Source organism: Hemitrygon akajei, chromosome 32 (genome assembly GCF_048418815.1).
Source record: "Hemitrygon akajei chromosome 32, sHemAka1.3, whole genome shotgun sequence".
Classification (NCBI taxonomy): domain Eukaryota; kingdom Metazoa; phylum Chordata; class Chondrichthyes; order Myliobatiformes; family Dasyatidae; genus Hemitrygon; species Hemitrygon akajei.
In genome coordinates, this window is record NC_133155.1 from 21,080,401 (window position 1) to 21,107,575 (window position 27,175).

The following is a 27,175-nucleotide window of genomic DNA, read 5'->3' on the forward strand; positions in this document are numbered from 1 at the left end:
TGGGAGACATCCGTTCCACATTTACTCTGTCCAGGTCTTTCAACATTCAAAAGGTTTCAATGACATCCTTCCTCATCCTTCTGAAGTCCAGCAAGTACAGACCCAGAGCCATCAAACCCTTTCATTCCTGAAATCATCCTTATGAACCTCCTCTGGACCCTCTCCAATGCCAGCACATCTTTTCTAAGATGAGGGGGCCCAAAACTGTTCACAATACTCAAGCTGAGGCCTCACGAGTGCCTTATAAAGCCTCAGCATTACATCCTTGCTAAAGATACTAGGGTTAAATCAGGGGATGTCGCCCAGCTTCTCCTGATTTAACCCTAGCCTAATCATGGGAGAATTTACAATGATCAATTATTCTACTAACTGGCAGTTCTTTAGAATGTGGGAGGAAACCTGAGCACCCGGAGGAAACCCATACTTTCCATGGGGAGCATGTACTCCTTACAGGAGACTCTGGATTTGAACTCCAAACTCTGATGCCCCGAGCAGGAATAGCATTGCATTAACCATTACGCTGCCATGGCTCAAAGTTAGCTCTCAGGAGATGCTGTGGTGAAGGTCGTGCATTGGTGCAATCTTTAGGGATGATCCAAAGAAAGAGAACTACCTTTCCACTGGAAGAAAGTGTGTGGATTTTGATGCTCGTGAGCTCTTGGTCCCACAGAGAGTACTGGATGGCAGCTGAGCCTGGCTAAATTCTGCAACCAAGCAATATACTGTGCATTTCAGGAATGCCCTGAAGATCAAGAGTTGGTGCATCATTCCTCCTGTTCCACCATTGCAATCTGTGATGTCTCCGGGGCCAGAGCTCAGACATAGTGAGGTAATCCTAGGTGTGCACACTCTCAGCTTCAAACTAAAATTTCTAAGCACTCACAAACCAGAATGAAGCAGTGTAAGTTTTGCTTTCAGTTTATTCTTTATTTTTCTCAATCTTAGCATTTTAATGAATTTCCGTTGATTAATTTCTCAATTAATTTCAAAACAGAAACATGTTTATGTAATTTATTAAATAGAACATAGAATAGTACAGATTTTATAAACTATCCTAAGATCAAACTAACCCTTCCCTCCTACATAGCCCCACATTTTTCCATCATCCATGTGCTTATCTAAGTTTTTTAAGTGTCCCTCATTTATCTGCCTCTACTACCACCTCTGGCCGAGCGTTTCATACACCCACTGCTCTCTGCATTTAAAAAAAACTTACCTCTGACGTCCCCCCAACACTTTCTTCCAATCGTCTTAAAATTAGTCACTTAGGCCCTCAGAAAACATCTCTGGTTATGCTTGAACTATCATCTTGTACACCTCTATCAATTCACCCCTCATGCTCTTTCGCTCCAAAGAGAAAAGTCCTAGCTCGCTCAACCTCTCCTCATAAGGCATGCTCTCATGCAGGAAGCAGACTGGTAAACCTCCTCCGTGCTTCTCTAAAACTCCCACTTCCTTCCTTGTGACCAGCATTGAGCACAATATTCTAATGATTTTATAGAGCTGCAACATGACCTTGAACTCAATCCCCAAACTAAATGAAGGGCAACATAGAAAGTCTTCTTAACAACCTCATCAACCTGCATGGCAACACTGAGGGAACTATGGACGTTGACCACAAGATCCACCTGTTCCTCCATACTGCTAAGAACCCAGCCATTAAACCCATATTCTGCCCTCAAATTCAAATTTATTATCTTTTAGTGTTCCAGAAAACATTTATTCCTATTGTAACTATTTGTAAATATTTCTAATTATCAGAGGTGTTTAGGCTTAACAACTTTGGACTATCAGGGTGGTCTACTACAAGTGACCTGGGCACCATTTGACGCTCATTCACAGTACACGCATAAATGCTAGATGCCCCTCCAAGTCCTTGCTGACTACTACAAGATGCTGATGTATTTTAAATCCCAGGTTCTTTTCTGAGTCAGGGATGAGGCTTAAAACTTATCACTTAATGATCATTAATTAATTAATAGAACAATGAAAACAGAAAGGGGTCTTACTATTTGAATAAAAGCTAAAGAAAAAGCTGGTGCCTAACAATACAGCTACTTTTATATCCAAAACTACGAAAATTCCAGAGATAAGGATAATCCAATTAGAAAATCCTTTAAAAATACAATAATAAAATCAGCCAATGAGAAAATACTCATTCAGAACAAAGAAGCTTCCAGAATTATACTATGCCACTAGAGGCATGTAAAGGCTACTTAAATACTAGCAGATAATTAAAGCTAACCTGTCGAATCCAGCATTACCAAGCACACATTTACACTAATCCTAATCCTGCACTATTTCTATTATACTTACTCCCAGTCTCACAGATTCTATCACTTAAATGCACATATAGAGCAGTTTATAATGGCAAATTAGTTCACCGATCTGGATCGGTTTGGAACGTGGGAGGAGCCAGAGGAAACACACGTGGTCATAGGGAGAAGGTGGGAATTGAACAGGCATCAGTCAAGATTAGGCATTGGAGCTGAGAAGCAGTATCTCCACTGGCTGTGTCATTGAGCAGCCCTTGTGAACACTTCACTTCGATAGACAACTACAGTAGTGACAACTAGAACTTGATGCGACATGTCCGTTTTGCAAAAGATTAGTGCAGCTTCATTGGAATTGCATGGGTGGAGATGAGTTGGCTCTAGCAGGATCACATCTAGCTTTACTTGCAAACTACCTCTCTGAGGACCATCTTGCAAAAGTATTAACCACATTTCTAAGATGAACCCAGAAAAGGTAGTTGTTTCCTGTCAAGTTGAACCTAGAAAAGGTAGTGGTTTCCTGACAAGTTCTGCTCCCACCTGGGAATAGTATTAAACACAACCAAGTGGCAAGCTATTTAAAAGTCTGGAATATGATTTTCAACAAGCTCATCGCTCACATCTGATTGATAATGTTTTTTGCCAAGCTTGTATGTTGCTAATATCAGTTTTAAGAAACATTCTTTTCCTTAAGCTGATTTTAAAAGGAAAATACCTCCTCTGATACCTCTGCACCATCAGCCACAAATGGAACTTCCTGGTGGCCAAACATTTTAACTCTGATTCCCATTCCCATTTTGATGTGTCGGTCCATGGTCTCTGTTTGTGCTAAGATGAAGCCACCCTCAGAGTGGAGGAGCAACACCTTATATTGCATCTGGGTAGACTCCAACCTGATAGCATGAATATCAATTTCTCCAACCGGTGAACAAATTTTCCTCCCCTCTTCCTTTATTTTCCACTCTGACCTTTTACCTCTTTTCACTCGCCTATTACTTCCCTGGGTTCCCCTCCTCCTTCCCTTTCTCCCATGGTCCACTCTCCTCTCCTATCAGATTCCTTCTTCTCCAGCCCCAGACCTTTCCCACCCACCTGGCTTCACCTATCACCTTCCAGCAAGCTTCCTTCCCCTCCACCCAGCTTTTTAATTCTGGCATCTTCCCCTTTCCTTCTCGGTCCTGAAGAAGGGCCTTGGCCCGAAATGTCAACTATCTATTTATTTCCATAGATACTAAGTTCCTCCAGCATTTTCTGCATGTTACGTCCTCTGATTTATCACCTCATTTAGACTATGCGACCATAAGGCTTTGGAGCAGAAGTAGGCCATTTGGCCCATTGGGTCTGTCCCGCTATTCAATCATAGGCTGATCTAATTCTTCCAGTCATCCTCACTCCCCTGCCTTCTCCCCATCCCTTTGATGCCCTGGCCAATCAAGCACCTAAGCTGTTCTTCCACATCACTTTATTTCCTCGCCATGACTCACCACACCTCTAGCATAAAACACAATAGGTCATAATTTTCTAACTGGAGGACTTGCACCTCCACTGATGGTGCAGTTTAGTGGGTTTTACATATTTTGTATGGCAAGTTGCTGGAAGTGGGAGCAGAGAGTGAGAAAGGGCATCTGGGCTTTAAATGAAATTTTTTTAAAAAAACTGGGAATCTCAGCAATCAGATTTCAGCCCTGTAAAGCAAACAGCACGGGGGGTGAGAAGGAAATGTATGTTTGAGTGGATAACTTCTGAGTGATATTGAGCGCAGAGAGAAATAATGGAAAAGAAAGACTGGATTACGGGAGCTGTCGGCAGTGGCTGTGATTATCCATTATTATGTTAAAAGAATCGTCAGCCGCACACCATTAAGATAATGCAAGAAAGTGTCCTGATCTTAGTGGTTAATATTTTGCATTGGAAATCATGCTCCAAAGCTAGTTATGCTGAAGGTGTCTCTGATGTCCTTACACTGAGGGAACAAGTGACTGCTATCGACGCCCCTTCTGCACTTAATTGAATTCTTTTACTCTAGAGGTGCTGGGAAGATTGGAACACTGGGGACATTTCCAGAGAAAATTGATAAATATTTGAGAGTGGGGAAAGTCTATGTGAACTGACACAAAGGAGAAGATGAAATCTGAATCAGCACGAGCATATTAAAAAGGCAGAGCAGAACTGAGGGGTCGAGTGGCCTATTGCTCTTATTTTCTTATGAAGCAGTGGAGCATTAAAGCACTGCATGTCAGCACATGTGACATGGGTTTGCGTACTGTTATGATTAGAATAGATTAGATCAATATTATTTGTCACATCTACAGTGCCTATAAAATGCATTCACCCTCCTCACCCCCCGGAGGTTTTCATGCTTTATTGTTCTACAACATTGAATCTCAGTGGATTTAATGTGGCATTTTTGACACTGATCAACAGAAAAAGACTCTTTTGTGTCAGAGTGAAAACAGATTTCTATAATGTGATCAAAATTAATTACAAATATAAGACACAAAATAATTGATTACACAAGTATTCACCCCTTTAATATGACACATCAAATCATCACTGCTGCAGCCAATTGATTTTAGAAGTCACATAATTAGTTAAATGGAGATCACCTATGTGCAGTGAAGGTGTTTCAATAGATTGTAGTAAAAATACACCTGTAACTGGAATTCCCAACTGCTGTGAGTCAGTATCCTGGCAAAAACTACACCATGAAGACAAAAGAAAATGAACAAGCAACTAACTATGCAAAAAAAGTTATTGAAAATCACAAGCCAGGAGATGGATACGAGAAAATTTCCAAGTCACTGTATATCCCTTGGAGTACAGTTAAGTCAATCATCAAAAAATTGAAAGAATATGGCACAGCTATAAGTCAGCCCAGAGCAGTCTGTCCTCAAAAACTGAGTGACTGTGCAAGAAGGGGACTAGGAAAGGAGACCACTATGAGACCTATGACAACTCTGGAGGAGTTACAAGCTTCAGTGGCTGAGATGGGAGAGACTGCGCATACAACAATTGTTGCCTGGGTGCTTCACCAGTCGCAGCTTTATGGAAGAGTTGCAAAGAGAAAGCCACTGTTGGAAAGAAAAATCAAACACAAAATCTCAGCTAGAATTTGCCAGAAGGCATGTGGGAGACTCTGAAGTCAGCTGGAAGAAGGCACTATGGTCTGATGAAACCAAAATTCAGCTTTTTGGACATCAGACTAAACATTACATCTGATGTAGGCCAAACACCACACATCATCAAAAACACACCATCCCTACCATGACACATGGTGGTGGCTGTGGGGATGCTTCACTGCAGCAGGACCTGGAAGGCTTGTAAAGGTAGAAGGTAGAATAAATGCAGCAAAATTCAGGATAATCCAGGAGGAAAACTTGATGCAGTCTGCATGAGAAATGCGACTCGAGAGAAGATTTGTTTTCCAGCAAGACAATTATCCCAAGCATAAAGCCTAATCTACACAGGAATCGCTTAAAGAACATAAGAAATAGAAGCAGGAGTAGGCCATCCAGACCATCAAGCCTGCTCCACCATGCAATAAGATCATGGCTGATCTGTCCATAAGCTCACCTCCATCTACCTGCCTTTTCCCCATAATCCTCAATTCCCTTATTATGTAAAAACCTACCTAACTGTATCTTAAATATATTTAGTGAAGAAGCCTCAACTGCTTCCCTGGGCAGAGAATTCCACAGATGCACCACTCTCTGGGAAAAACAGTTTCTCCTCATCTCCATCCTAAATCTTCTCCCCTGAATCTTGAGGCAATGTCCCTTAGTTCTAGTCTCACCCACCAATGGAAACAACTTTCCTACTTCTGTCTTATCCATCCCTTTCAAAATATTGTATGTTTCTATAAGATCCCCCTTCATTCCTCTGAATTCCAGAGAGTATAACCATAGAACCATAGGACACTACAGCACAGTACAGGCCCTTCAGCTCTCTGTGTTGTGCTGACCCATATAATCCTTAAAAAAAAAGTACTAAACCCACACTACCCCATAACCCTCCATTTTTTCTTTCATCCATGTACCTGTCCAAGAGGCTCTTAAATACCCCTAATGTTTTAGCCTCCACCACCATCCCTGGCAAGTCATTCCAGACACTCACAACCCACTGTGTAAAAAAAAATTACCCCTGATATCTCCCCTAAAATCCCTCCCTTAATTTTGTGCATATGCCCTCTGGTGTTTGCTATTGGTGCCCTGGGAAACAAGTACTGACTATCCACCCTATCTATGCCTCTCATAATCTTGTAGACCTCTATCAAGTCCCCTCTCATTCTTCTACGCTCCAAAGAGAAAAGTCCCAGCTCTGCTAACCTTGCTTCATATGACTTTTTCTCCAAACCAGGCAACATCCTGGTACATCTCCTCTGAACCCTCTCCATAGCTTCCACATCTTTCCTATAATGAGATGACCAGAGTTGAACACAATACTCTAAGTGCGGTCTCACCAGAGATTTGTAGAGTTGCAACATGACCCCTCTGCTCTTGAACTCAATCCCCCTGTTAATGAAGCCTAGCATCCCATAGGCTTTCTTAACTACCCTATTAACCTGTGCAGCGACCTTGATAAATGTGTGGATTTGAACCCCCAAGGTCCCTTTATTCATCCACACTCTTAAGTATAGTCCCAGGTGACTCAAACTCTTCTCATAGGTTAACCCCTTCATCTCTGGAATCAACCTGGTGAACCTCCTCTGGACTGCCTCCAAAGCCAGTATACCCTTCCTCAAGTATGAAGACCAGAACTGCACACAGTACTCCAGGTGTGGCCTCACCAGTACCCTGTATATTGGCAACATGACCTCCCTGCTCTTGAATTCAATCCCTCTAGCAATGAAGGCCAACATTCCATTTGCCTTCTTAATATCCTGTTGTACCTGCAAGCCAAAACACTCACAAGTCCCTCTGCACAACAGCATGCTGCAATCTTTCACCATTTAAATAATAATCTGCTCTTCTCTTATTCCTTCCGAAGTGGATGATCTCACATTTACCAACGTTGCATTCCATCTGCCAGACCTTGGCCTCTCAATTAACCTGTCTATATCCCTCTCCACGTCCTCTGTACAATTTGTTTTTCCAGTCAGTTTAGTGTCATCAGCAAATTTTGCTATGCTACACTCAGTCCCCTCTTCCAAATCATCAATGTAATTGGTAAACAGCTACAGACCAGCACCGACCCCTGCAGCACCCCACTCACCACCGACTGCCAACTGGAGAAACACCCATTAATAGCAACTCTCTGCCTTCTATTGGTTAACCAATCCACTATCCATGCCAATACACTTCCTCTGACTCCATGCATCCATATCTTATTTATAAGTCTCTTGTGCGGCACCTTATCGAACGCCTTCTGGAAATCCAAGTATATGACATCCACCTGCTCCCCTCTATCCACTGCACTCATTCTGTACTCAAAGAACTTCAGTAAGTTTGTCAAACAGGACCCGCCCTTTCTGAGTCCATGCTGTGTATGTCTAATGGAACCACTCCTTTCTAAATGTTTCGCTATTTCTTCCTTAATGACACCTTCAAACATTTTCCCGTCTACAGATGTTAAATTAACTTACCTATAGTTGCCCATCTTTTGCATACACCCTTTTTAAAAAAGTGGCGTGACATTTGCTGTCTTCCAATCCACTGGGACCTGCCCAGAGTCTAGAGAATGTTGGTAAATGATTACCAACGCGTCTACTATAACCTCCGCCAATTCCCTCAGCACCCTGGGATGCATCCCATCAGGACCAGGGGACTTAACTTCCTGCAGGCCCTCTAGTTTTCTCATCACTATCTCTTTAGTGACAGTGACCTCACCTCCCATTTCATCCATAACATCATTCTTTGGCATATTAGACATGTCCTCCACTGTGAAGACCGACACAAATAGTCATTAAAAACAACAAAGTTAATGTCCTGGAGTGACCAAGTCAAAGTTCAGACCTCAATCCAATTGAGAATTTGTGGGTGGAATTGAAAGGGGCTGTTCACTCACAATCACAATGCAATCTGACAGAGCTTGAGCAGTTTTGTAAAGAAGAATGGGGAAACATTCCAGCGTCCAGATATGCAAATGTGATAGAGACCTATCCACATGGGGGGGGGGGGGGTGGTCTGTAATTGCTGCCAAAGGTGCATCGACAAAATACCGATTTGAAGGTGGTGAATACTTATGCAATCAAGTATTTTGTGTTTTATATTTGTAATTAATTTGGAACACTTTTCAATTAATTTGAAAACACTTTGGATCTGTTTTCACTTTGGCATGCAAGGATTATGCTGTGCTGCCCACAGACTTTTGGTGCCAACATAGCATGCCCTAACCATACATCTTTAGAATGTGGGAGGAAACCAGATCACCAAGAGGAAACCCGAGTAGCCACAGGTTGAATGTATTAACTCCTTACATATAATGATTGGAATTGAACCCCAATCTGACAACTGACACCATAAAGAGATGTGCTAATCACTACCCTACCTTGCTGTACTGTGTCTTTCATGAAATGGGGTCACCGTACTCTCCAGTCGTTAGTTTTCTACCTACGTGCAGGCTCCCATGTCTGTCAGTGGAACTGTCTGAAGTGTTAAGAAAGTTCAATACATCTTTATAATTCTAAATCCATTTCATATTTTGCATCATTCCTCTGATGCTCTCAAGCATATTCAAAGCAGAAATCATCTGTGAGGATTAATTCACTAATCCTTCAATTTGAGTCTGGTCTATTTTCAATCTCCCTGTGCTCCATAGCACCTCACAGCTCAAAGTGCGCAGGGAGGTTGTCAATTTTTTTCCCAGGCAGCCGATATAAGGGCAAAGGGGAGGTGTGGGATGGGTGTGTAAAGTTTGCTGGTCTAGCACTGTTCTTAGGTACACTACTCAGTCTCTGTCTTAATGCACTTAACCGTGAAGCATGCAGTATGGTGAACCAAGTATATTAGTTATGCTCACTGCAGAAAAAGTGCTTGCAATGCACTTACAAACTGCACCTATAAATTCATTGCACTGCAAACAAATGCAGGAAACTTTGGAAACATTCAGCAAGTCAGCATTTGTAGGAAGAGAAACGGAGTTAAAATTTTCAGGTAAAAAAAAAACATGCATCAGATTGACTTGAAATGTTTACTCTGTTTCTGTGAGGTGCTCTGCTTTTAAATTAATTCTTCCTAGTTGCTTTCACCGTGGAAAGAACCTGAAGTAAGTGAGCTCGGAGGCAGAAACAATGATACCCTGCAGGACATCAGCATTACCAAGGAGGAGGTGAAGGAGGCTCGATAATGCACTAATGGTTGATAAGTCCTTGGGGGCTGACCAGCTGTTTCGTAGGATGTGAAGGGAAGCAATTAAGGAGATTGCTGGAGTACTGGCAGGGATTTTTCCAACTTCAATATCCACAGTTGACACACCAGAAGACTCATGGATAACAAATGTACTTTAGTTTAAAGCGTTTATCCGCAGATAGTCAAGAAACAACAGGCAAGTTAGCATTATGTCAGTGGTAGTAAAATGATTGGAAGGGATTCTGAGAGACAGAATTTGTGCATTTGTAAGGAGAAGGTCTATTTAGGCATAGTCAGTGTTGTCAACATGGACGTTAGAAAAAAAATTGACAAGTCAATTGGTAGTCTGCTCTGAAAGGTAGGACATAGAATTCAAGGTGAGCCTGCCAAATGTGTGCAAAATGGGCCTTCTGGTAGGAGAAAAAAGGTTGTGATGAAGGTGCTTTTTGGGGTTGGTGTTCTGTTGTTTTATACAGTAATGATTTAGATTAAAATGTAGGTAGCATACGAGATCTAAATTGGTGGGTTTAGTGCACAGTGAAGAAGATTGACTATAGTTACATTCTCGAGTCATGGCCCCACCACCTCGACTCTGTCAAGCTCTGCCTCAGTTTTGCTGCATCGAATCACAACCAAGTCTGCTCCAGCAATGGCGAGCATTGGCTCATTCCCCGCTCTCAGACCCGGGCCCCGCCGCATCGATTTGGCCCGTATGTGCCACGTCACAGCTGTCTCGCACTTTTGAGACTTCAGTCCACACCGCAAAAATGTCAGGTTGTACGATGCGGTTCCAAAGCTCGACTCCAAAACGGGAAGTTACAGGGTATTGACCATATCCAAGAAAAAGTGGGATTAATGCAGTAATTTGTAGAGTAATTTGTTTTATTTGCCACCAGCAAGTCAATGCTATGCTTTACCAGTGCTATCTTAAACTGGAAATTTTACCCAGTAAGAGTAGGATTAGACCATTTGACCTCTTGAGTATGTTCTACCATTGATCAAACTCACTGATGATAGGCTGTACTGCAGTGCTATTTCAGTCTACCATGTCCCTATCTCTGACTATGATATTATCCACTAATTATCAGTCCATATTTTAAAGGAACTCAATAAATATGCATCCAGATACAAAAATCCAAAAATACACCACCCTCTCCCTAAATTTCAGTCCTCAGTGACCTATCATTTCCTGATTCTGTGATTCTCACTTCTAAAGTTTTCCGCTAGGTAAATATCCTGCCAACCCTTTATGTTTCAGTAAAACCTACACCCTTTCTTCGAAAATCCAGAGAATATAGACTGAGTTGACTCAATCTCAACTCATAAAGCTGCTGAATTGTTGCTGCGTTCCCTTTATGGCAAATGGATGCCTTTTTTTTTAGGTTAGGAAAGCAAAATTGTGCACTATACTTAAAGTCAGAAGGATCCCTGCAGAATTTCAGACAGTCATCTTTCATTTCCTGCACATATTCTCCTGTCATACAAGTAGGTGTACAATTTGCCGTGAGCTATTTGCTGCATCTACATGTTGGTCTTCATTAACTTGTGATTGTTCCTAAGTTCTTAATCTTTTATTGATGGAAACAGTTCCCTCTATCTGTTCAGCCTGTACCCTTCATGATCTTAAACATCTCTGCCAGCTCTGCTTATAACCTCTGTTGTTCAAAGTTGAATAAGTCCACCTTCTTTCTGTTCATGTAACTGAAATACCTCACCCTTAGAAATTGTTTCTCCAAAGTCTTTATATCCTTCCTGGAGGGTGGTACCTGAATGGACGCTATAGTCCAGCTGCAGAAGTTTGATAACGGTTCATTGTGCCTCCTTTGCTCTTGTACTCTGTGTCTCTGTTTATAAAACCCAGCGTCTCATATGTTTTAATCAATTTACATGTTCAGCCCTGCCACTTTCAAAGATGGTACGTATATTCCACTCACCATCAGTCTCTCCTGCTAAATTTCTCCACTTTTGAATCACTTATAAAATTTTTCCCATTAGTTTACATTGCCTCTTTTCTTACTTCCTTCGAAAAATAGTAATATTTCATCTCTCACTCATCAGCCTTCTTCACCATTCCGTTACGCACTCTTGAAGTCTCTTTTTACCTTGCCCACTGTTAATACCACCTCCAATTTTAGCCTCATCTGCAAATATCAAAGTCATGCCTTTGTCTAAATCATTGTTATATATTTAAAAGGCCTTAGCCCTAATTTTAGTCCCTGACGAAATCCATTCCATAATGTCCTCCAGTCCAAAGAAACAATATTCTCTTTATGTCCTGTTATTTTGCCAATGTTGTATTCAATATATCTGCAGGCTCTTTCAATCCAAAACCTCCAGCCTGAATGATTAGATTACATTGTGGTAATTTATCATTATTTTTTATTGTAAGGATAACAAAGGCTGGAGATAAAGGTTGGCAAATGGATTTGAGGGACTGACTGGCTGAAGCCTGTTTTCAGTGTGTGCAGTAGCTTATCAATGGAAATTAGTTGGTGGCCTCAAAGTTTTTTCAGTAGCATGCCCAATGGAATATTCTTAACTCTCTGAGCTGGAACATGGAGTCTGTTTTCTTGGGCTGATTGACGTAAAAGAGGAAAATAGAAATTATTTAAACTCTGGGAAAAATCATATTTGTATACGAGCAGCCTGACTAATGATCCCACTCCCATTTGCATCTTGGAGACATTCTGCTATCATTATTTTTTTTAATAAATCTACATCGCAGCTTTGAAAAGGACTAGCGTGTCTGCGTCAGGATTTGCAGTCTGCTTCTAAGCATGTCTGCAGAGTCAGTTGTATGTTTCTCATTAATTTTTTTAATGAATTTTCACTGTACTAAGCCCACAAAGACTTTCAATGTACATGTGCAAAGAGAAAATTGCTTTAATTAATCCCTTTCAGAGGACCAATCTCAGACTTACCCTCCACAGGATTATTTATCTGCGCATCACGTTTATCCAGTGATTTGCAATGGCCGTGATCAACCTTTCTGGTGTACATCACAGAATATTAACAGACAATAAAATGAATCATTTCATCCATTCTTTGTGTGAAGGGATTATTCTTTGAAAAGAAATCTCAAAATCTCAATTGGTCTTGCATGGCTATTCACAATAACTTTTCTATAACTGTTGATCTATTCAACCATATCCTAAGTGTCATTTTGACTACATTGGCTCCCGTTGAAACCATCACATTCTCCCTTCCTCCCACACACTCTTAATCTGTTATCATTTTTGATGGAACTGCAGGCCAAAATAAAGCAATTCTTGGCTTAATCTCACCTGCCAACTCTCCGCGATCCTGATGCCTTCTAGAATGCATTACCAAACCCAAATTCTTTTTGCTACTCCAAACATTCTTCCTTCTTCCTTCCTCAACTCCAACAGCCATAGCAAGGAACTCACCAACATCTGTGTTACTTTGAAAGAAACTGCAACTGTCAAAATTCCTCATTATCATCTAGCCAATCCTCCCACTTTTTTGCAAAGCAACCACATTTTCTGCTTGAACCCATATGCTCCAATGTCTCTTCCTAGCTCCTCTATTATCTACTCCAGGCCTACAACCCTTTTCCCTTAAACAACTGGTCGCTTCTCTTTTTAGCTCCCATATTGGGCGGCATTATAAACAGTTCTCTCTCCTCAGGTACTGTACTTTTCCCCAAATCTGGTGTTATCTGCTCCTCCTTAGAAAATAAACATGTAACACTGCAGCACAGTACAAACCGTCAGGCCAAGATGTTGTGCAAGCTTTTAAACTATTCTAATTTCAATCTAACCCTTCCCTCCTACATATCCTCCATTTTTCTATCCACATACCTATCTAAGAGTTTCCTAAATGCCCCTAATATATCTGCCTGTACCAACATACCTGGCAGGGTGTTCCATGACCTGGTGACCTCCTTATTAATAATTGCCCCACGTTTGATTTTCTCTTCTCTCCAGAGGCCTTGAATGTTTTGCCACTGCCCAACCCAGTGCCCACCTTTCCTGGAATTCCATGTCTAATCAGGTTTTTGTCTCTACACATCTGTGCATCAACTGCTTTTGTTAAAATCACAAATACATCCTGATTAATTATGGTTAATGAATAGCAATCTCTTATTCTTCATTTCAGGTGTCAGAATCAGATTTATTTATCACATGTACAGTACATTGAAATATACAGTGAAATGCACCATTTGCATTAACAACCAGTACTGTACACCCAAGGATGTGCTGGGTGTAGCCCACAAGTTGAGCCACACTTTCCGGTGCCAACATAATATGCCCACCATGCTTGGTTGGCAGATCAACGCAGAACAAGGGACAAAACAACAACAGCAAAACAAGCCCCATTCCTCTTTCCTTTCTACCCCCCAAAAAACTTACACAGCTCCCCAGTCCCAGACTCCAGAACTCGCAGACACTGCGCCTTCGATTTCCCCAGCGGACTCGCAAACTCAGGGCACCAGTCATCGGTATGGTTGACTATGCCATGCTCCTGGCACACCTATGAATTACCCACAGAATCATACACCCTGCTTACTCCTGGTCTCATAGCACCACATCTGGTACCTCACTAAGCTATCACTTCTGTCATCATTCCACCATCTCCAAACTGCCAGCATGCTTGTCTGATGCCCCGTACTAAATGTACAGAAGTTTTCTACAATTAAGTACCGAGAAACAAAAAACAGATCTTCAGTCCCCATGGGAACTCTGCTCCCTAGCAACTAACTCCATCTTTCTTTGCAGGCAATGTGTGGGGCTGAACCAGGTTATTTGGAGCCTTAGTGTTACTTTTTTGCAAAGATTAAGTTTGGAGCAATTAACTTAAACAATTAAGACCACTATTTTCACCTCAGCCTAGCTCTGCCCCTGCCTCTGTTCTTCCTGTGCAGAACTCCCTATCCAAATCTTTGTTATTTCTGGAAGGTAGAGAAACATATACAAAGCCAGAACAAAAATAGGCAATATTTTTACCAGGAACCTACACATCCACTTGACAATGCAACAGCTCCTGGCTAATACCTTTGTTCATCCTTTGTAAAATTGAGGTTACCCAAAATGCTACTGCCTATCATCTGAGTCAAGTCCTGCTGTTAGGGCATTTTCTGGAGTTAGACGACATAGCAAATATTAATTTCAACATCAAACAGTCTTCAGATCTGAATATGGATTGTAGGTTGAATTTTAAATGCAGTTCAGAATAATGGTCTTCCTGGAACTGCATTTTAAGAGTAAAATGACTGGTATGTCTGTATTTGCATGAATGCAATTAACACCCCACTAACCTAAGATTCTACGTAGACATGAAATATGCCTTGAAGACTATGATAATAAACACTCATTTTGGTTGTGTTGGTGGGAAGAATCAGGTATTTCAAAAATTACATGTAGCTTCAAAGGAAGCATTATAGAGGCCTTGTATCTATAGAACTTGTTCTCTTTTTTAACATATAAAAATGTTCTCTCTCTCCCCCCTGCTCCCTCCCTCTTCCCCCTCTCTCTCTCTCTCAGCTTTGTTCACAGTCACAATACTGTCATCCATCGATTTCAGCCATGGTGTCTGCCTCTGCCTCTCAAACCCCCTTTCTCTCATGCCCCCCCCCCAAATAACTTCTATGGAATTGCCTTTCCAATCAATTGAACTTTCTACATTTCCCCCTCATTAAAATCTACTCTTAGATCAGTTATCCACCGTTATTCTCCCAACACGGCATCACGTGGTGGAACCTAAATGCTCACTGCACAAGGTAAGAATTCATAGTACTAGGTATACTGTTGGTTCCTTAAGTTTGTTATAGCCAGGAGTGGTAGCGGGGATAGCTACCCACTACCCATTAAAAGCTGCCAATGGTATGAATCTCGAATAGCTTCTGACAACCAAATCCAGCTCCTGGCCTTCATGTGTGGTTTAGCTACTAAGTCTGGCGGAACCATTCCTACTGACAGAAGAAGAGGCAAAGATGCCTTATAAAACCAGTTGCATTGGATAGATGGGGCTCATTGGCCCTGGGTGGCTCCTATCTAGAAGGAAAACTCTGATCTCGAACCTCTGCTGCCTTGTGGCTATACCCCTCATGGCGAAGGTTTCACGAGTAAACCCTGGTAAATTCCAGAGACGGAGTCCCTAAGACAGTCCCATGTTGAGTTTAACGTTGACCGGCAACTCCTGCGACACTGCTGGTGCCAAAGTCTATCGGTCTCTGCCATTCCTTTGGGTTCATCAGCTATATGGGGGTGGGGGGGGTGTAGCCTGCTATATGGACAACAGCTTGCTCTCCACATTATTCAGTCCTAGTTTATGTGTCATATGGACAGCTGGAACACAACATCCATGGTCAATCCTGTCCAACAGAGGACCTCAAGATATACTATTATGTAGTCTTTCTGATAACTCAAAGCTATGTGGGAAAGCTGCGTTAAGAAGGATGCAATGAGTCTACAGATGGATACAACCTATATGTATCTAGAATGGGATATACATAGTTAAGAGTGTGATCATATATTTCTTAGATAGTGTAAAATATTGAGAAATGTGAGGAAGATTAGAAAATAATTTTGATTAGAAGGAGAGACACCATAGGGCTCACATTACCAAGGATAAGCTATCTTGTTTTTATTCAGATATATCTCCCTATTGTGATAGATGTAACAATGGCGAAGCTTCACTAATTCATATGTTTTGGACATGTCCGAGTCTTAAAAAATACTGGAAGGAAGTATTCCAAACTTTCTGTGTACTTTTCAAGGTAAATTTTAAGCCGAACCCTTTGACTGCCTTATTCGGTATTGTTGGAGGAAAAGATATTGTTTTGGAGACATCTGATTTGCACATTTTGGCTTTTATTTCTCTTATAGCTAGGAAAACGCTCTTGCTTAAATGGAAGGATGTTGTTCCACCTACTCACGCCCAATGGTTACATAATGTTATGTCATGCTTAAATTTAGAGAAGATCCGTTGTTCAATTTCTGAATCTAGTCAAGACTTTCAAACATTTTGGGGACTATTTTTTAACTATTTTCAAAGCCTTTCATTTTCAAGTACAGATATTGGCTGATAATATATTTCACTATATGATAAGGATTTTTTTCCTTTTTTTTTCTTTACCAAACAGCTTTGATCTTGGTAGTGGGATTAGATTCTTTGTTTTTGTATAATAAATTATCACATTTCAATATTACAATTTAATTTAATTTACATGAATATAGGGTAATGAAATTGCAAATGCGATTCAAATATAATATATTTGGTATTATTTTATCTTTTTTGACTTATAATATATCTTCTTGCACATAAAAATATTGAAAGAGGAGAGGACAAGAGCACTATTGTACAGAGAGATCTTGATGTTCTTGTGTAAGTAACAGACAAGAACTCAGAACATGTAAGTAGAAAATTATAATTGTCACTCCAATATGAAATCAGCTGCAAAACAATTTGGCTTGTAAACTTAAAAGTATGAAACTTTAAGTCATTTGGCTCAAATGTATGTTTCTAAGAGCTGGTTTTCCATTTCCTTTAACGCTGTATTGAGCAAAATGAATTTTACACTAACATGTTCCCTGAAAGCACGTTAATGTTTTGCTGATTTTACTTTTCTCCTACAGCCAAGGGAGGAGACACAGTTGGCTGATTTTGGAAGATTCTTATATGGAACAAGCAAAGAATAGAACAACTTTGCACAGCTTTAAGACTGCACAAGGACACAGACTTTGATATCTGTTCTGTAAGGGAGTCAAGATGATGGAAATCTATGACCAGATAAATCATTTCCTTACTTTATGTCATGGCAGGCTCAGGGGGCCACATGGCACACTAGTTCCTATTTATTAAATTCCTATGCTGTTATGATATTACATTTTGACCTGACACACTCTAGTGTGGTGCCTTGGGACATTTATTATGTTAGAGGACAACATTACAAAAATTATATTCATTCACATTCAGAAAAACAAATTGATCAATTGTGATATCAGGTGGCTAATATAACCAGATTATTCATTACCCATATCATGTATGCTGCAAAGTAACATTTGAGCCTCTCGGTCTAAAATTCAATTTATATTTAATGGAAAGACTGCACACATTCTTGATTTTAATTTATTTCAGAACTCTCTTACCTTCTTGATAGTTTTTTTTCTATTTACCAGTTATTTTCCCTTAAATAAATCCTTTCTTCTATCAGTAGAATTTCACAGTGTGCTCACCAAAAGATGGTGGAGCATCTGAAGCTTTCAAAATGGAAAGTGCATCAAGAGATTGTTCTTACATTATGTGCTGTGTCATATGATGTTGGTGATCATGGTCTTTCTATGACCATGACAGTTCTTGACAATTTTTTCTATAGAAATGGTTTGCCATTGCCTTCTTCAGGGCAGTGTCTTTACTACGATGACACCAGCCATTGTCAATACTCATCAGAGATTGTCTGCCCGGCATTAGTGGTTGCATAACGAGGACTTGTGATATGCAGCAGCAGCTCAAATGTCCATCCACCACCTGCTCCCATGGCCCCTCATGACCATGAATGGGGGGGCTAAACAGGTGCTACCTTTTTGCCCAAGGGTGACCTGCAAGCAAGTGGAGGGAACGAGCGTCTTATACCACATTAGGTGGAGATGTATCTCCACCCTACCACCCACCAAGTGATAAACACAAGAGATTCTGCAAATGCTGCTAATCCAGAGTTATGTACACTAAAAGCTGGAGTAACTCAGCAAGTCAGGCAGCATTCCTGGAGAGGAATAAAGAGTCACGTGACTGTGCATCGAGAGATATTTAGTCAAAAGGGAGGAAAGGAGTTGAAGTGTACATCAGTTCCTCTAGTAGATTGTTTGTTGCTATTTGCTCTCGAGTCAGTTGGCTTCTCCTGCTCTCAATTTTCCTCACAATAATTAATTGCTATCGAACAACAGTTCCTCCCTAATGCCAGTATACTTGTTCTACATATTTTTAAAAATATTTTTTTCACACTGAAGTTCATTTTTCAGCATTCTTTAGCAATGATGTTATCATGCACCTCTGCAACACATCCCAAGTAGCTTCACCCTATCACAAAGCAATGAATGTGGGTAGTGTAGAGTTCAACACATTGCAAGTCACTACTTAAGCCTCATAAAGATCTCGACCATTACAGAACAAACATTGGAAATTGAGTAAATTGCCAACAGCAGTGGGGAGGGGAAGAATGGACCTTTGTTTGTAGGAGTGTTAGTAGCGTTGCAAGTAGGAGAGATTGTCAACCGGTTGAGTCAATCAGATCAGGAATAAATAAGTTGAGTCACTAAGGCAAAGGTGTAATTTGTCTGGGCCCAAGAGAGGGAGGGTTGACTTCAGCCAGACATATAATGGGAGCAAGTTGGACTATGCAGAGGACTTCCAAGCAAGATGCTTTGAAGTCTTTATATTCTAGAAGGAAGGAAGGAAAGGTGGAGTCATCTTGGATTAATGACCATGCAGCTTTCAACTCTCATACCCTGTCCAAGATTCAGCCAGATAGATGATCATGGTGGATAGGATGGGAGAGTGATGAATTATGCAAAGGACTTCCCTATAAGAGAGACGACCTTTGCACACAGTAGAATCCTACATTACATGACATTATTGCATGTTCCCCCACTGATGCCATGTGCCTACACCTCATAGGGCATAAAGGAACCAGACCGAATTTGATAAGTGTGAATGTATACATATTTAATATAAAACTCACTCACATAAAAATATTGCAACATGCCAAAGAATTCCAGACTGTGTTACAAAAATAAGCTGAAGTTTTGTCCTTGTTCAGTTCAAAGAACATTAATTCCTTGGACAGTAAAACCTAGCCAGCTCTGCAAACTAATATGAGCAAACAAAGATTTAGAAGTTACTTTATTGGCTCTCTGCCATTGGGATTAGCAGCATCATTCTGCCCTTTGAAATGGAAGCAACCTTCTCCAAAAGTTTTCCACAGAGTTGACAGAGATTGCTTTCATAATTTGCAATCACCCCTTCTCTGCCATTTCCCAGTCCGTCACCCCTGTTCTGCAGTCCACTAAAACAAGATGACATTGCTTAGCCTATCAAAGTACAGAAAAAAAAAACATATGGACTGAGAAATGGAAGTGTGAAGCAATGTTCTTCTTAGGGTTATATGCCTAAAAATAACTTTTACACGGACTGAGCCGCAGAAATCCAGCCAGGAGTTTCCTGCTAAGATTGGCCTGCATGTACCTGCCAGATCTCCTCATCAGCTGCACTCTGTGGGAAGTTATTCTTGGTCAATAATCTGTTTCAAATATTTGAGATTAAATTAGACCATTGTCAAGGGAGTGGACATGCTCTGTGTTCTGTATTCCTGGGACAATGAGGTCTTCACTGGATTAAGAGCATGTAAGCTATGTCCTGTCTTTATGTCTGACTACCTCAGACCATGAAGGCTCTTCAGGAAAAGTAGCCATTCCTTCCCAAATAGCCCTCTGTTTCTCTTTCATCCATGTTCCTACCCAAGAGTTTCTTGGATATCCTCATCACATTCTACAGGGGTTGTATCGAGAGCACCCTGAGCAGCTGCATCACTGCCTGGTTCGGAAATTGCACTGTCTCAGATCACAAGGCCCTGCAGCAGATAGTGAGGTCAGCTGAGAAGATCATCGGGGTCTCTCTTCCTGCCATTACAGACATTTACACCACACGCTGCATCCGCAAAGCAAACAGCATTATGAAGGATCCCATGCACCCCTCATACAAACTCTTTTCCCTCCAGCCGTCTGGGAAAAGGCACCGAAGCATTTGGGCTCTCACGACCAGACTATGTAACAGTTTCTTCCCCCAAGCTATCAGACTCCTCAATACCCAGAGCATGGACTGACACCAACTTACTACCCTCTACTGTGCCTAGTGTCTTGTTTATTATTTATTGTAATGCCTGCACTGTTTTCTGCACTTTATGCAGTCCTGGGTAGGTCTGTAGTCTAGTGTCGTTTTTTCTATGTTGTTTTTACGTAGTTCAGTGTAGTTTTTGTACTGTTTCATGTAGCACCATGGTCCTGAAAAAACTGTCTAATTTTTACAGTGTACTGTACCAGCAGTTATGGTTGAAACGACAATAAGAAGTGACTTGACTTGACTTGAAATATCCTAATGTATATGCCTCTAGCACCACGCCTGGCAGTGGTAGTAGAGGCATATACTTTGTGTAAAAAACTTACCTCTAACATCCTCCAATACTTTCATATAATCACCTTAAAAGATCAATGTAAACTTATCATTAATGTATGTCACCAAATACTAACCTGAGATTCATTTTCTTGCAGGCATTCACAGTGGAACAAGGAAATACAATAGACTCAATGAGAAACTACACACATTCAAAGACTGACAACTGACCAATGTGCAATAGAAGACAATCTGTGAAAAATGCAAAAAAAAAGATAATAAATAAATAAGGAAATTAATAATAGTAGAATCCTAAAGCAAGTCCATAGGTTGTGGAATCAGTTCAAAACTGAGGTGAGTGAGTACAATTGTCCACGATGGCTCAGGAGCCCCATGCTTAAAGGGTATCGAACCCTCTATCCCACCATTGAGCACACAGAGCGTTATCGCAGGAAAGCAGCATCCGTTATCAAGGGCCCCCACCATCCAGGCTATGCTCACTTCCCTCTGCTGCCATTAGGAAGAAGGTATAGGAGCCTCAGGATCCTCTCTACCGGGTTCAGGAATAGTTATTACCCCTCAATCGTTATTATCTCCTCTTGAACCAATCGGGATAACTTCACTCGTCCCAACACTGACGTTCCCATAACCTATGGACTCGCTTTCAATGACTCTTCATATCACGTTCTTGATATTTATTGCTTATTTATGTACTTATAATTAACTTAATATTATTTCTTTTATTTTTCTTTCTGTATTTGCACAGTTGTCGTCTTTTTGTACATTGGTTGGTTTCCATCTTGTTGGGTGCGGTCTCTATTGTGCTTCTTGTGGTTACAGCGAATGCCCACAAGAAATTAATCTCAGGGTTGTATATGGTGACATGTACTTTGATAATAAATTTACTTTGATGTTTGAACTTTGAACATCTGTTCCTGAACCTGACTACATGGGCCGTAAGGCTCCTATACCTCCTTCCTGATGGCAGCAGTGAGAAAAGAGCATGTCCTAGATGGTGGGGATTCTTAAAATTAAACCCCTGTGGATTAACCATTTCCAACCTGTGAAAAATGTCTCTGGCTGCCCACTCAACTATGCCTCTATTACCTCTTGAAGTTCTAAAAATATATCATCTGAAACTGACTATTTTACAGATATTGCAATGCACATAAAATGTTGGAGGAACTCAAATGGCCAGGCAGCATCTGCGGAAAAGGGTAAAGAGTCAACCTTTCAGGCTGAGACCTGATGACACCTTCATTTCTCAGCCCAAAAATATTGGCTGTTCACATTTTTCCATTGGTTCTGCCTGGCCTGCTGAGTTCCTCCAGTACTTCTTGTGTATTATTTTGATTTCCAGCATCTGCAGATATTCCCTTGTTTGTGATTTTACATATAATCGTGCTGTGGACAGAATATGTATTGCAGGTATACATCAAATTTTTTTTAAAAAATACTGCGTGGTGTGAATGGGCAGGAGGGAAGTACAGTGAAGGAACACATTCCCAAAGCTATTCCTAGAGATGCCTTCTAAATGAGTTTTCTCCGAGGCTCTCAACTTAATTAATCAAAAATGTCCAATAAAATCACATCTGTTTCATTATAATTTACATGCAAATCTCATTTAATATCATCAAAACGAGGGCTCATGGTTTAATTTTCTCCCAACTGTAGCTTTAAAAGGTGAAATATGCAGAACACGGACAAAACCTCTTAATCGTGTACCCAAAAGGTAGTTATTAATTATAATTTATTTGTTACTAGATAGAACAGTATTTCTTTTACCTGATCATGCTGCCGGGATCTGCTTCAACAGTCCAAGTGCAGTGGAGATTGTGATCATATGGTGCTGGGTACCCAGGTGATAAGATCAGTCCTGAAGTCTCACCAACGATATGACCTCCACACTCAGCTGAAGACGTTTATGGAACAAGAAAGCAACATTTGAATGTTCCACACAAAAGAAAAATCTAGTAATTAATGATATTACCTGGGGCTGCAGGAGGCACTATTACAAAAAAAACAGTTTCTATTGATTTGGTCAAATTGAAATGTCAATGTAAAACAAAGCTCTATAGAGAGATGTTAGACTAAATTAATAACACCACATTTATAATTTTTAAACTACAAAGGAAGAAATTAATTGGATTTCCCAGGCAGTTACCCTGGTTTGTCCTTTAACATTCATTGGATCAAATAAGTTTTCTCTTTTCCATTGATTTGATAGGCAGTCTCTTTACACCAGAGGGTGATGTTTTGTTAAAATATAACCTGCATTTTTAAATTATGTTAAGATGACTTCATAAAATGAAGATATGCTCTCCATCTTTTTTGATGATTGTCCATCTATGGCCGTAGGATCTTATGCAATACAGTTTCTAACCTCTTAAAATTCTGCTTTTAAACATAAAACCATTATGAACTAATTACAAAGAATTTACATGTTGGTATTGTAGCCTCTAATTATGATAGATTATTATTAGTCTTATGATAGTTATGATAAGTTATTCTTCAAACTCAGCTTGAGAGCACTATCTGTTTCTAAAATACAGAAAGCCATGAAATAATGTTAGATTCATTGACACAGGAGTCTATTTAATAAATTATGCTCCTGCTGGTCAAGACCAGATGCCCAGCCTGTTCCCATTTTCCATTTTGTGCATAATTCTGCAGGTCACAGGTCAAAGGAATATCAAGGCATTTTAAAATGTGGGTGGTATTTAGATCCCTCTCAGCCTTCCTCGATGTGAACTTGGTTCTCCTCAACTTCTTCCTAACCTTTCTATCAATTACTTTAAACCCTTGGTCTCTACTCCTTAGGTACTTCTGATTTACAATATCTAGGCCTCATGCCTGACATGAATTTATATTCTTTATTTAAGTCTTCTTCCAGGCTCTCTTGCTCCAAAGCAAACAGTCCCAGTCTAATCATTCCACAAGGCTCAAAAATGTTTTCACAATTTGAGTTTATAAACTAAGGGGAGAAGTGGAATGCAAAGTCAAAGGAAAAATTAGCCAGTGAGAATAATCTGTTCCTTTATTCCAATTTCACACTGTATATAACGTTGACACATTCATGCAGAAAATTCAAAAAAAGGTGAGAACAACGACCAGTCACACAGTGCCGATTCAATAAAAAATAGGAAGGCATGGAAGACCTGAAACAATTTTACAGGATGGAAGACCCTTCATTTCAGCCTCCATATCAAAACTTAGCAACCTCCAAAGTACTTCGATTTCCTCAAATGATAAGAAGATCTGGTCTTCACAAATTGTTCACCAAGCTCTCATCACTTATGCAATGCTGAGTCATTTCAAACTTCTGAAATAAATTTTTGATTTCTGAAAGGCTACAAACCAGGCTTTCTATACAAGATAGGAGACTGTAGTCAAAAAACTAAACAAGGGTATGGAAGAGGGACACTATGACTCCTCTTTATAATATAGGATGGAATTCCTTTGGAGAGATAACTTATTTGAACCAAGAGAGCAAAACATCTTAAGCCATGGGTATCTCCAACTAAATTCAGATTTTTAATACTGAAATTCAGTAACTATTTGGGCCTAAAACAATACCAGGTACCTTGGTTAACGACTAGTTCAACAATAAGCTGAAGCTGCTCTGAATGGTTTCATGCAATAAATAAATAATGAAACACTTTTGTAGAGCAGATCATATTTGATTATTATGCTCCCTGCTCGAACTGGTTCATTTCAGAACACTTAATTTTTAAGAATGGCACGGATGTCCAGTAGAGGGTGCAGAATAGATTTACAAGAGCAGTTTTGGGAAAAAGGGAATTCAGCTATGCCAACCTGGAAAAATTAGGGCAAGCCTCCTTGGAGCAAAGGAGTTTGAACACAGATTTGACAGAGATATACAAGAGAACAGAGGGAAAGTCATACCACTTGTGGATGATACAAGTGCCAGGGGATAGCAATGTAAAACTTTGGACAAACCTTTTTAATGCAAAGGGTAGTTACAATCTGAAAGTCATGGAGCAAATCAACGTAGATATTTAGCCCACCATGATGATGCTGACCATCAACTATAAATCTAAACTAATCCCATTTACCACAACTCATCTCAAGTTTATTCTCCCGATTCTCCACAAATTTCTTCAGATTCTACCATACAACTTGACAGTATTTACAATGGCCAGCCTACACCTTCGGATGAAGAGTGGAAGGTGAAGTGTTTAAGCAGAATACGAGGGGGATCTTCTTAAATTAGAAGGTGGTGAGAGTGCCGAATGAGCTGTCAGCAGAAGTGGTGGACACAGGTTTGATTTCAACATTTAAGAGAAATTTGGATAAGTACAGGTGGCGCGGCACATGGCAGCAGTGGCCTTTCGGATCTGGTGCTAATTTAATTTAGTTTTTAAATTTAATTTTAAGGCACAGTTAGGGTTTAGGGCAATGGATAACAGAGCGACAATCTACCATCACCAGGTACTGCTACAATACAGAGATCGCCCAAAAACAAACCTTCATGGAAATCTGCTGGTTAGATTGTGCGACCTCGGCTTGCTGAGGGAATCGGGCCTGCAGTCCTCAGAGTCGCATGATACCGGTGGCCGGAGTTGAGGACGTCATAAGCAGTGTGCGAGGAAGCGGAAGCAAGGCGAGCCAGCAGGAGTCTGTGCCAGGAAAAAAGTAAGCCCTAACCGGCCGGCTCTCCCGTCCGTTCTGCCCTTCAATGTCGGCTTGCTGAGGGAATCGGGCCTGCAGTCCTCGGAGTTGCCTGATGCCAGTAGTCGGAGGTAGGGACGTTGTAAGCGGTGTGCGAGGAAGGAGAAGCAGCGAGGTGAGTGGGCAGGAGTCCGTGCCAGGAAAAATGCAAGCCCGAGCCGGACGCCTCTCTGGTCCATTCTGCTCTCCAATGGACATTAAATTGGACTACATCTGTGGCAATGAAATACTCGGCAGGAGTACAGAAACGGACGGAATCCCGGATGCTGCCATTCAGCTAATTATTTATGTAACAGATTTTCCCCCAAGCCATCGGACTACCAACCTACTGACCCCTGCTGTGCCTGTTGTCTTGTTTATTATTTATTGTAATGCTTGCACTATTCTTTGTACTTTATGCAATCCTGGGTAGGTCTGCAGTCCAGTCACAGGACTATTGACAATAACCAATTAACCTACCAACCGGCCGGTATGTCTTTGGACTGTGGGAGGAAACCAGAGCTCCTGTAGGAAACACACACGTTCATGAGGAGAATGTACAAACTCCCTACAAGCAGTGACCCATGTCACTGGTACTGTAAAGCGTTGTGCTAATAACTGCGCTACAGGCTTTTGAAGATTTAAATTTAGTCAGTCAGGATGGACCTCTCATGATACCAGACTGGCTGTCTTTGATTAATCCCTGCTCTTCTGACTGCAGGTCAGGCCATTTCCTCAGAAATTTTCTTTAAACCTCTGTAACTCTGACATCAGACTCATAGGCCCATAATTAGCACTGCCTTTCTTCAGTAAAGTTATCACTTCCAGGGGAATAATAGAAGAAATAATCATCTGCAAATGGGAATTGCATTGATGGTTAAGAAAAGTCTTCCCCAGGCCTCTGGAGAGAATCTGGAGCATGGACTGATAAAGTTGGTCTTCTAGCTGGCAAGGATTCAATTGGTTGAAAAGCCTGTAGTAGTATCACAATTTGATAGAACTTGATAGCATTTCATTTAATGATTCTAGTCATTTAGCTAACTTGATGTTGAGTGAGGCAATGAATTCCAAGTTCAATCACATTAACTGCTGCCATTATACTGTATTTCATAAAAAGAGATTATGCTGATGCTGGAAATCCAGAGTTGCACGTACAAAATGCTGGAGGAACTCAGAAAGTCAGGTGGCATCTACAGAGAAAAATAGACAGAAAGGAATATTCCTTTCCATAGATGCTGCCTGACCTGCTGAGTTCCTCCTGCATTTTTTTCCCTATTGCCTTTATATTTGCGGGTATCCCTATTGCTTTGTATTTTTTCTGGCAAAAAGTCATTGTGCAGTCTCAGTGAATCTGCTGGCAAAAGGTAATTACATTTAAGCCAATATACTGGTATTTTAAAAAACATGTTTGATTGTCCAAATAGAATTTGCTACTTACAAGATGATAAAATACCAGGTTGGTGAAGGGAAAAGAAAGATAAAGCAAAAGAATCAAGCAATATTTTGATATATTTCTTATTTTTAGCAAATGTATTGTGAATATCTGATTTCCTACCTACGCAGGAAGGCAGTGGGTTATCCCAGGCTCTACGATCACCAGTTAAACAGGTAAGAACTGGCATCCCACGCAAAGTGTATCCTTGATCACAACGAAAAACAACAGTCGTCCCTGCAAAATGCTCTTCATTCTTATACCTATGACCGTACTGTGGAGTGCCTGGATCTTCACACTTTATCAGTTCAAAGCCTGCCAAAGAAAATCCAAAGGCATTGAATTAAAAACACACCATTAGTTAAAAAATCTAATTATTCAGCTTT

The 27,175-nt window shown here is 40.6% G+C and overlaps 1 protein-coding gene across 1 annotated transcript in view; it reads right to left on the minus strand.

The window, feature by feature from the left end:
- The window catches only part of csmd2 (CUB and Sushi multiple domains 2), an 896,539-nt gene that overhangs the window by 333,326 nt on the left and 536,038 nt on the right, over positions 1–27,175 (minus strand). Inside the window, exons 20-21 of the mRNA XM_073034487.1 lie at positions 26,913–27,104; positions 22,472–22,598 (exon numbers count right to left, since the gene is read on the minus strand). Coding sequence (XP_072890588.1) covers positions 22,472–22,598; positions 26,913–27,104 — 319 coding nt within the window. The remainder of the gene's footprint in view (positions 1–22,471; positions 22,599–26,912; positions 27,105–27,175) is intronic.